This window comes from Diceros bicornis, chromosome 39, assembly GCF_020826845.1.
Source record: "Diceros bicornis minor isolate mBicDic1 chromosome 39, mDicBic1.mat.cur, whole genome shotgun sequence".
NCBI lineage: Eukaryota > Metazoa > Chordata > Mammalia > Perissodactyla > Rhinocerotidae > Diceros > Diceros bicornis.
This window is the reverse complement of record NC_080778.1, coordinates 4,912,535-4,923,977: the sequence shown is the minus strand read 5'-3', so window position 1 is coordinate 4,923,977 and position 11,443 is coordinate 4,912,535. Positions and strand designations below refer to the sequence as shown.

Genomic DNA, 11,443 nt, shown 5'->3' with positions numbered 1-11,443 from the left:
TTTCTTTCCGTCTCACAAAAGGTATTTTGTGAGCAGCGCTTCAAATAAAAACGAATTTTAGCAGAAGCTGAGCCCTGCTCCTGCTCACACCTTAACTCAGCCATTGAAGACATTTCCCGCAGCTGTGCTTCAGAAGACTTGTGTGTGAGGATGTGTGTGTGAGTGTGAGACGGTGTGTGTGTGCGTGTCCCTGTGAGCAAGTGTGTGAGGGTATGTACGTGTGAGAAAGTGTGTGTGAGAACAAGTGTGAGGGTGTGTGCATGAACATGAGACTGTGTGTGAGGGTGTGTAGGTATGTAAGCATGAGTATATGTTGAGCGTGAGAGCATAGTATGTATACGTGTGTGTACAGGAGTATGAGTGTGCAAGGGTGTATATACGTGTGAGCATTGAGTGAGCCTGTGTGTGCATGCATGTGTGATTGTGAGAGCAAGTGTGTGAGGCTCTACGTGAGCATGTAAGCAAATGTGTGTGTGTGAAGGCAAACATGGTGTGTGAGCGTGTGTGTGCACATGCATGTGTGAGTAAGTATGAGTGTAAGCAAGAGCGTGTGTGAGTGTGAGTAAACATGGTGAGTGTGTGAGCATGGATGCGTGTGTGAGTGTAGGGGGGGACTTGCACCGGCCGCAGAGGGGCCGCCGGCCCGCAGAGGACCGGCCTGGGGGAGTCAGTGTTGCACCCACAGCACTGTTTCCATCACACGTCCATCCCCCAGGTGGACGAGTTCTGGTGATGACTGCCCTTCCCCTTCCGAGTTCGAAAACTAGGTTACCTTGAGTTTCCAGGCTTCCCAATATCCCCGACGTCTTTTCTATTTAGGAGAAACAAAAACAAACGCAGTCCGGTTCTGCCACAGACGCCACGCTCCTGGTCCCCCATCCCTCCTCATGGCTGTCACCCGCTGTTCAGACCAGAGCACCCGGGCCCAGCACCCACAGAGAGTGACACCCGCAGACTGCGGCCCGCCCCCAACAAAGGGCTGCTGGGACCTAAACGAACCTGAGGATGGGGGGCCGAGGGGCGTGTTCGCTGCTGCTTACACCCCCATGAGCTGCAAGGACATCTGTGGGTGGCAGAGGAGGCCAGGATGGTGCAGATGGCAGATTTGTAGGGCAGAGGCCACCAGTGTCGTCGGCTGTCCGGCTGAGGAGTGGGGAGCGGTCTGGGCAGGAGGTGGGCCCCTGGGGTCGGGCAAGGCTGTCTGTGTCTCCACCGGGGCGCCCACGTGGAGCAGCACGTCCAGGGGGGTGCTCAGTGAGTGTGAGCGAGCCCTTCGCATCCCACCAGGCCTACGTGCCACACAAGTGCTCAGGTGCCGCAGAGCGCCCCGGAAGCGGGCGGTGGGAATCAGGAGGCCCACCTAGCTCACAGGTACCCGGAATGTGGCAGCGGGCATCACTTGGCTCACAGGCGCCAGGAGGCGGTGGCGATCATCACCTGGCTCCCAGATGCCGGGAGGCGACGGCGGGCGTCACCTGGCTCACAGGTACCCAGGAGGCGGGCGGCGAGCATCCCCTGGCTCCCAGGCGCCGGGAGGCGGCGGCGGGCCGCGGGAGGCCGTCCGTCCCGTGCGTCACAGCGTGCTCAGGTGCGGCAGCGCGTCCACGGGCCCGGCGCGACCGGCCGCCGACTCCACGCCCCGCAGCCACTCGGTGCACTTGCGGACCAGGCCCTCGTCCACGGCCTCGGACTCCTCCTCGTACTCCACGTCGTCGTACCTGTGCCGCTCGTTGAGCAGCGACACCTTGAGCACCGGGCGCAGGTCGGCGGGCCGCGGGCCGGGGTCGGGGGCCTGCAGGCCGCCGGGCGCGGGCGGGCGCCGGGAGAGCCCCGCGGCCCTGGCCCGGGGGCAGGGGGCGAGCAGGCGCCTGGCGTCGGCCGAGGGCGAGGGGACCGGCCGGCGGGGCCGCGCCAGCAGCTGCTTCTCCAGGTGGCGCCTCTGGATGACCAGAACGGCCTCGGGGGTGAGGCTCAGGGAGAAGCGCACGGCGTCGTCGGGCCCTGCCCCCGGGGCGGCGGTCCCGGAGCCGGCGGTCCGCGCCCCCGAGCCCGTGGCCCCAGCAGGGCTGTGGCCGGAGCCGGCCGGCCGGGGCGGGACGCACGTGGTCGCGGCGCGCGGGCGGCCGGGCGCGGCCTGGGGCGGGGCGCGCGGAGGGGCCGGGCCCGGGGCGCGGCGGGCCGGCGGCCTCTTCAGGGTGGCTGAGGGCCAGGAACTGGACAGCAGCCCCTCGGGCCGCTCGGGGGGCCTCTTCTTCTTCTCCCCGGCCGCGGCGGGCGGCGAGGGCCCGGGCGGGGCGCAGGCGGGCGCCGCCGCCTTCCGGGGGGCGCCGGGCCTCCGGGGCGGCGGGCGCGCAGCGGGGACCCCTGGGGCCGGGGCGGAGGGCGGCGGCGGCACGGGCGGGAAAGGCATGGTGCTGCCGAGCCGGCGGATCATCAGCGTCCTGAAAGGAGAGGGGCGGCCCTTAGTCACTGGCGCGCGGAGCCCGGTGCCCTCCCGATCGGTGGCCAGGTCGGCCCCCTCGTCCCCGCTCCGCACCCACCTCCGACCAGCCGCAGCATCTCTGGCTTCCTCACGGCCCGGCGCCCACACTCAGGGACTTTAAGCCAAGGCACCTTTCCTTCCTTCCTCCCGGGGCCGGGGACTCTCCCCTAACTCGGGGGCTCCTCGGCCCGATCCGGTGAAGACAGCCACCAGCCGCCCGGCCGCGCGAGTGCGGGCGCCGCCTGGTCCCCGGCGAGGGAGACGCGCCGGGCTGGGCCGCGCCGGCAGGAGGAGGAGCCGAGCGCGCCGGCCGAGGCCGCGGCCCCGCGAGGTGCTGGCTGCGCCTGGCTGGTGTCACGACCGACTGTTGCACGCGACGAGACACAGAGCCGGGACAGCGGGGAGGGCGGGGGCTCGGCTCCGCCAGCCGGCCTCCCACCGCCCGGGCTGGTTTTAATCCCTCAGAGCGGGGAGAGGCCGCCGGGGAGAGCGGGCGTCCTAAGTCCTAGGCGGAGTCCTCGCACGCTGGAGAAAATCCTTCACAACCTCCCAGGGCCTTGAGGAAGGTGGGAAAGAAGGCTGCGCGCTAACGTGGCCGGGCTAGCCTGCATGCTGGTATCACAGGAGAAACTTGGAACTTGGGGGTGGGGAAAAGGCATTTCAGTGAATCGTTCTGGTTTTGCTTTTATATAATGTTAATGCCACTGCTGAAAGACAGTCATTTTAAAATTAAAAACCCAGTTTCCAATGAATAGGCAAAATAGTCCAGCTTCTAATATAGGAAATATTGGACACGAAGTTCTTTTAGTGAGTGATTACTATGGGCAAAGCGATATATTTATTGCTATGGCAGTGGTTCAAAATGAATGAGACATCTTCACAATCAATTCATGTTCTACTTCTAGACACATGAAAACATTCCTATAATATTCAAATTTTTGTGGAGTAAATGAAAAAAATTGCTTGAACAATTACAAAGCAATGTCTCAAAAAGTCAGCGTTTCATATAAGCAGTCCCTGCATCACTTAAGGATAATTATCAATTGTTTAGATCTCCAAAAAATATTTTTCCATGGGATATGCTTTTCTGGACTAACCCGGGAACATAATCAGGTTGTGGTCATGGCCCCAGGCTAGCCCACAAGCATTCAGATATGCCTGTGCCAGGGTCCCGGTAGTCCACACAGCATGGCGCCACCGCTGTTGCAGTGGCGGCGGCAGCAGCAGCACCTCCCTGTGGCCGTCCACCACCAGGGCACTGGCCACATTCCCCTCCGATCCCCAAGTATTCCACTAGAGGGGGACACTGGGTATAGGGCGGGAGGCAAGAAGGAAACTGGATGGTGGCCAGAAACACTTCTCCCCACAGCTGGGGGTGGAGGGGTGGGTTTAGGCCCCATAATCTCCACAGCACCCCCAAAACCACCCACACGTTTACATATTCTCCATAAAATAGGGAAACAGTTTCAAGACAAGTCTCCCCGCTCTCCTTCTTCTGCCTGGACATTCTCCCCTTCCCCACCAGACTGCAAGGGCTTGCCGCTCAGGTGTGAACACTGGAGAGTTTAGGTCATAAAATGTCCGTTGTAGGTACTGAAAGCACACGTGCATTTGATTCCAGGTTTTAGTATTTCTAGGTGGGGGTGGGACTAGGTATGTAAGCGGTGGCCGCAGGTCCACAGTCTTGTACCAGGAGAGTGGAGGAGAGGAGATGAGATGAAGACACTAAGACAGGAGAGGATGGCAGCAGGAGAGGACTGGGAGGGGAAGGTGTCAGTGCATTTCCCGTGGGCACAGCTCCAGAGGTAGACAGGCTACGGAGAAACATCAACAACAGCTGGACACCCAGAGATCTGAGTATGGACCCCAGCAGTTCAAAAGCTGTAATGATACCAGCTACAGGGGTCCCTCTCCCGCCCAGGTTGGAAGGGCATCTCTGCCCTCTCTCTCCTGAAGGTAGGCGCTCTTGTGGGGGGATGAGGAGTTCCCGTACCTCATGGTGGGCTGCTGTCTCAGAATTGGTTGAGAAGTTAGCATTTCCAGCAGGACTCTGGTCTTCAGACTCTGCTAAAACATCCACATGACAGCACCACTGCTCCCTGCCAGCTACCTCTTCTACTTGAAACCTTCAGCCCTTGAAAATCAGAGGCTAGAACGACTGGCATGGGCCCACAGGGAACGTGGGAAAGCAGCATGTGTCACTGCCCTCGTCACTGGCACACTGGCCTGTTAAGAATCCGTTACACATTCTATTTGGTTGACTTGACTAGCTGGTGACAGTTACCAGTAAGGAAAGTCACACTAGGAGAAGTAAGCCAAATTTAAGTTCAGAATAGGAAATGTGACGGAAAACTGATTAGTCAAGAAATAGAGTTAAATTTAACTCATAATTCACATGGGATTTTGGATAACATGCCCACAACACAGCAACAGGGATAACTATTTATATACTAAATAATAAAAGTCGAGTGCTAGAATACTGTGATCAGCTCATCCGTTTCCCAAGTGTATTTCTGGATCACCAGCGTACAAGAGTTGATCTCTAAAATACATGATTACATTTCATCTTGAGGTTATGAAATTTACTATTCCACATAAGCTGGTTGATGTGAAAGGTCAATTAAGCAAGATCAAATATATATATTAGAACTGTCCATATTTTTTACTTATGACATTTAATTTTCAAATTATACTTATTTGATTTTCAAATTTCACATAAACAATAACACAATTATTGTCCACCATTTAGGAATTCATGGTAATTTTTTCTCCTACTATTTTATCAGAGTAAGTGTACGAATAAAGACTTTTCATTACAACAACCCTTTAAAATATTTCCAGAATGAACATAATGTATGCAGAAAATATTTCAATCACTAAAATAAAATACCAAGAAGATTATATCCAGGCCAAACTAAAATGATAGAGGGTAAGTTCAGTTGGGGTGTGAACTGAACTGAGAATCATGGAGGCTGTGGTATGATGACCTTGCTCTGCAAAGAAAGCCACAGATCTGACCACACATCACTGCCTGGACTCACAGATGTCATCCAGAATGAATGTACATTACACACAGACACGTTGGTGCTCAACTGTTCATTACCATGGAGTTACCAGTTAATTAAATTAGAGCCAGTAAGCACACCATAAGACGAGGAAATTAGCCATGATTTTAAGAAATGTTTTATTTTTCTCATAAACTTATTAATTTCTTGGTTTTACTAAGGCATATAATACTCCAATGTACATTCAGTACAATTTCAAAAAGGAAACCAAATCAGTATAAGTTTTTCTAAGTACATTCTCTTCCCATGTGCTATACTTCATCTCTCTGTCTTGATTCAAATAATTTCACTTGATATAGCAATAAGTAGTCAAACATTTGGAACTAAAATGTTTTATAAATCCTATTACTGAGAAATAGAGAACTTGGTCAATACCTAAAAATTACCTAAATTTCTTCTAACACTGTCTGTTACTGCGAAAGCATTCAGGAGTAAGAAAACATTTAGGAAATTGTTCAGATGCTATTTTCTTGAGAGTCTTTCTTTTTTCTCATCATGAAGATAATAATCCACGTTATCTGGATTCCTTCATTGGAACCTCACGAGAGCCTTAAGAGAAGTACCAGCCATACTTGTATTTTACAGATGAAGAAACCACGGTTTGCCCAAGTAGCCCCACCACTAGCATGCGGCCAGGGCGAGACTCGTGAGACCCAAGAGCTCCCTCGATGCTAATGGGTCTCAAGACTCTTAGGACCCCAACAGCTTCTTGTTTTCATGGCCTCTATCTATTGATGTTGACCTTATTAGAAATTTATTTTTTATTTTTATTGTTTTTGTGTGAGGAAGATTAGCCCTGAGCTAACATGTGTTGCCAATCCTCCTCTTTTTGCCAAGCAAGATTGGCCCTGGGCTAACATCCGTGCCCATCTTCCTCCACTTTATATGGGACACTGCCACAGCATGGCTTGACAAGCGGTGCATCAGTGCACACCCGGGATCCAAACCCTGGGCCACCGCAGCAGAGCTTGAGCACTTAACCACTGTGCCACCGGGCCGGCCCCTAGAAATTTAAACTGAGAGTCTAAGAAATGTTTATTAATGTATTCTAAAATAATAATAAACACATCACATTAACAATAAACCCATTATGCTAACATATTTTTAATAAAAAAATAATATTTTCTAAAACAAACAAATCAAATCAGAGGCGGGCTCTGTGCTCGGTCCTTGTGCGCTCACACATCTGCAGCCTCGTAACTCCACTGTGCGCTCACGGCAGCAACAGAGTGAAAAGCATAGGCAGTGTCTTGGGATTATCACCAGAGCAGACCCTGAAAGTGTCTCCGGGACCCCAGGCACGTCCCTGGGCCACACTTTGAAAACTGCTACACTGCCTGCCGTGTTGCACAAGGAGCCCCTACGCTCTGATACGGCTAACCAAAATCTTGGCTAGTAGGAGTGTATTCTCCACTTTAAAAGCAAAGCTTAATACTTGGTTCTTTCTTGTAACAGCCTGGAAAAAAGTGAAGCAAATAAGAACGAGATCATGCAGTCTGAAGAAAAGTCACAAACTCTACTATGAAAAGTGATATGCCTTAAGTTGTTATTACACTTTTTTCTTGGAAAGCTCAGGGTTTTAGATATATTAAATGTACTCACAATCTTCCCATACGGCAGGGAGAAGCAGTAGCAGTAAGTCTTCTAATAATGAGCATGGAACTTGTGTGCTAATGAGTGCTTGCTTGGAAACACTGGGCCAAGGGATGCGTGCGGAAACTACCCTGGGGACACGTAGTTAGGCAGCAAAAGTTGTAACGTGGCTCCGAGCACCGCAGAACGAGAGGAAAGGACTCGAGGACAGAAAGCAGAGCCGCCCTGTGGTTGCGCGGCTGCTGTTGAACCAGCCGGGTGCGCCCTAGGGCCTCACGGTCCACATTAACCCCGGGTGAGTGTGCCTTCACGGGGCGGGGCAGTTCTGTGTCAGCGTCACCTCTCTGGTCACCTCGATTCATCCCATTATACATTAGATCAAAACACTGAACACTTTTCCACAAGAGGCTGGTACTTCCACTTGCTCCCTCACGCCCCACAAAAGCATCTAGTCGTAAGCCGTTCCTTAAATAATTCACTTGACAGCAAAAGATAATGCCTGAGTACACCAGCTGGGGACGGGTGTGCTCGGACAGCGAGACGGTGACGGAGGACGGCGCCGATTTCAGACAGTCCCCCCACAACGACCACTGTGCGTATTCGGTATTTTCAATCTAGCACTGCAAATGCAGCAGCAGCTGTAAAGCAGCTTCGTAAAAGCAAAGTCCAATTTTAAATGACCTCACAGACATTTTCACAGCTAGTTTATACTTCAGGAGATGGTTTAATTAATATTTAAAGAGAATAATAGAGTGAAGTCCCCATTTCCTTAGATCACACCAGTCTGGGGATAGAGGGTTATGAACATGAACTGTTTCTCTGCCTTGGCCCCCACCCTCTGGTGCTGGTCCCCTTCCAAGATCCCCCACAGGTTCCCTGGGGTCACTGTCACGTACAGGGCCCTCATGTCCTCCAGCTCCAGTTCCTGAGACCGGCACCAGCCACTGCCGCCGCCAGGACCGGAGAAACTGTGCCAAAGGCTTGTCATTACTGCTGCCACCAGCAGGGGCAGCCCTTAGCACCGCTTCCCGCAGGTCTCTGCCAGAGGAGGATGGGGCCGAAGCTCCCGCCAGGCCGGTCATGATGCACTCAGGCCCATGGGGCTGCAGGGGCCTTCTCTGAAGGGGGCAGCGGACGCCTCCCTCCCGTGTCCCTGAGGTTCACTCTGGGAGCACTCAGGGACAAGTTCATTATAGTCCCCAAGTCTCACAGACGTGTGTGTAAAAGCAGCTTTTGACATAGCCGCCCAAGGCTTCTCTCCTTTGATAGTCTCCACTGAATGCTACGTGCCAGGCACTGCTCCCTCACTGATCCCTCCCAGCAATCCTACCAAGCCAATACTGGTAGAACTTCATTCTTAACCTTTTTCTTGAGATAAGAAAGTGGAAGCTTACAGAGGTAAGGGCCTTGCCCAAACGTGCACAGCCGGACTGTGCTGGGGCCACCCCATGCCCTGCACACTCTGACCTCCACACAGAAGGGGAGCTGCCGCAGTCTTAGCGAGGGTACCCTACACTAGCTCCCGTTCCCCTCCTCTCACAGCTGCCACGGGCCTTCAACCAGAGAGGGCCTCAGCTGTTTATGCCAGTGGATGTAAACATTTTGGGGACCCCTTTGAGAAAACACTAAATTTTGCATACAATGTGGAGGATGGGTGGGGGGATCATGAAACCTGCAAAGCCTATCCGTGGGCACCGGCTGTGAACCTTCGCAAGAATTCTCTCAGGGAGGCCGAGCAGGCCGGCCTAGTCTCTGTGCATGCTGTGGGCTGTTGGCTGGCTGCAGGACTCGCCAGGAGACAGGAAGGTGGCAAACCAGAGGAAAAGTAGGATGGAGACAGATCAGGATATCCTGCTGTGGATCCGGGCCTCTGACCACAGCAGAACCCCTCCCAAGGGAAGTCCATCCTGAAGAAGCTTCAGGAAACAGTCTGATGTGGGATTCTCTCACGTGATTTATGGGAGACTGATCTGTGATCTTCACACCCAGTGCAGGGCCTAGCACGGGCTTTGGCTGACCTCTCACCGTCCCTTCCTGCCGGGGACACACACGCATCACGGTGTCCTGCTCACACCCACAGGCTCTGAAGCCCATGACAATGTCCCTCCTCCCTTGCAGGGGGGATGGAGCAGCCACACAACCAGATCCACATTCCAACCCCAACTCTCGCTCATCTTGGGGCTGGCTCACCTTCCAGACTGAACTTCCCCAGCTGTGAGTGGGCAGAGCCGGGTTCCGGTGGGCGTGAAATTTCCCAAGGCACATGAACACCATGCCTGGCACAGAACATGTGCTCATCAATCATTAGTGCTTTCCATCACCCCCCAGCCCCCGGGAACATCTGCCACTGCTGCCGTGTGGGCTGGGACAGAGGGCCTCCTGGGCTGCCTGGGAGCTCCAAGCAGGGCAACACCCTTCCTGTCTCAGGGGTCTCTCTCTCGTACCATTTCAGTGGATTTAAGGCTTCTCCTCCACCCCGAGGCTGTGCCCCACCTCCACGGTGGACATCTTTACCCAAAGCTACTCTCTGTTCTGTCCTGGGCTCCTCTGCTCCAGTATAGCAATGTGCTTCCAGTTAGTTCTGGGTACGTGTCACTCCAAACCATAACACCAACAGTGGCCTCCGATCTGAAGACTAGAAAACCCTTCAAGACAAGCTGCATCTTCTGCTCTCTGCTGACCATCGCCAACTGTCCCTGAGCTGACTCTGGCTCAGGATCTCCCTCTGGCACTACCCGGACTGAATGGTTTTCAGTTTCACCCCGCCTCTCCCACACTGACTCCTGGCAGGCCCCTCACCCTGGCGTGGCTGAACCCTACAGCCAACGCCGGATGAAAGGTAAGCAAGTAATACAATTTCAATCCAGAAAACCAAGTCTACCTGAAAGCAACGAGACTGCAGAGAGACTTCTCAGTAAGATTCTCAATTCCCTGTCTTCTCCAGGTAAGGTTTCTGATGCAGCTGACAAACAGGAGGGCAGAGCACAAGGATTTAGGAGGCAGAGGGCACAGCAGAGCTCAGGCACCTCCGGACACAGACAGGCCTCTTCAAACTCAGCCTCGGTCATGCTGGCCCTGCCAAGGACAAGTCACCTCAGCTCTGCTGCTCTGCTCTCCTGACCATAAAGTACGGTTGGCCGGGGGTGCACTGTGGAGAGGCACCTGGAGGATGCTCGGCAAATGAGGATGCTGGGCTGTCCCCTAATCTCTTCTGAGAACTAGGACCTTTTATTTTCTTTACTGCTATTGTCAACTACTAATTGTCTAAAATAACACTCTTCTTCTTTGAGCTCCAGGCTACTTTCAGGGTCAAACTCCAGCCCCTTTAGGATGTTTTCCGCATGCCCCCAACTTCTTTGTGGTGCTCTGCACACGCCATGCTACCTGCATGCCCTTTCTCCTCTTCCTCGCTGGTCCGCATGCATCACCTCTGCCCACAGAATGGAGAGCTGCCCCTCTCTACACTCCCACGATGTCCTGTGACTCTCTGTAACCGCAGTCACATATCCTGATGACAGATGGGAATGCGTCTGCCTCTCCCATAACCGGGACCTTTGGGGTAAGGACGTGTGTTTTCATCTACCGCCACCACCTGGCGCAGTGCCCGACTTCCCAGAGCTGACTCACCCTGTACCAATGCCTGACTCCCATGGTCCTTCACCACCTGGTCCTGCCTCTCTCCCCAGCTTCAGCTCCCTCCATCCCCTCTCCGCACTCCAGCAATATCAAGCACCTGATCTACTCTGTCCCAGCCAAACCTCCTCTCCTGCCGTCCCCTCTAGAACACTCTCCCCACGATGTGTTCAGGAAGCTAACCACTCAAGAAGTAACCCTACCATCATCCTCTCATGAGCCCTTTCCTCCACTAACGCTCATGACACCAGGCTGAGCACCGCCACCTCCTCTGCACCGCGGTCTGGGCCGGCACTCGCCCATCGGTCCTTTCCCTGCAGACCGCATTTCTGAAGCTCAGTGGGCAAGTGACTTGACCAGGACCAGCCAACGGAGCTGGGGCACTGGTGGGAGACCTGGGTGGAGGGGCAGGGGGAGCTGCCCCCACCCCCCGCCCCACTTCTGCAATGCTCTAGCCCCACCAAGCAGGCTCCTCCCTCAGCAGGCTCTCCCTGGAGGGCCCAGCTCCTGCCAGGCGCCTCCTTCCCCTCATTCCTCCAGCCCTGGCGTGAAAGCAGCTTCTTCCCTTGTTGCTAGTGTCTGGCTGCCTCCCCTGCCAACGTGGCTTGTCCGCTCTCCTTACACCTACAACTAGTCCCCCACGTTACAGCCTCTCCTGGACTTCCGGGCA

The 11,443-nt window shown here is 54.3% G+C and overlaps 1 protein-coding gene across 1 annotated transcript; it reads right to left on the bottom strand.

The window, feature by feature from the left end:
- Positions 1 to 1,510: 1,510 nt before the first annotated feature.
- On the bottom strand, positions 1,511 to 2,526 carry PRR18 (proline rich 18). Its single transcript, XM_058534298.1, has one exon. It carries the CDS (start codon positions 2,432 to 2,434, stop codon positions 1,574 to 1,576), a length of 861 nt encoding a protein of 286 aa, XP_058390281.1. The 5' UTR covers positions 2,435 to 2,526; the 3' UTR covers positions 1,511 to 1,573.
- Positions 2,527 to 11,443: the final 8,917 nt, after the last annotated feature.

Excerpts from the sequence above, each read along its gene's own strand:
- PRR18 (XM_058534298.1), bottom strand. The coding sequence starts at position 2,434 with ATGATCCGCCGGCTCGGCAGCACCATGCCTTTCCCGCCCGTGCCGCCG.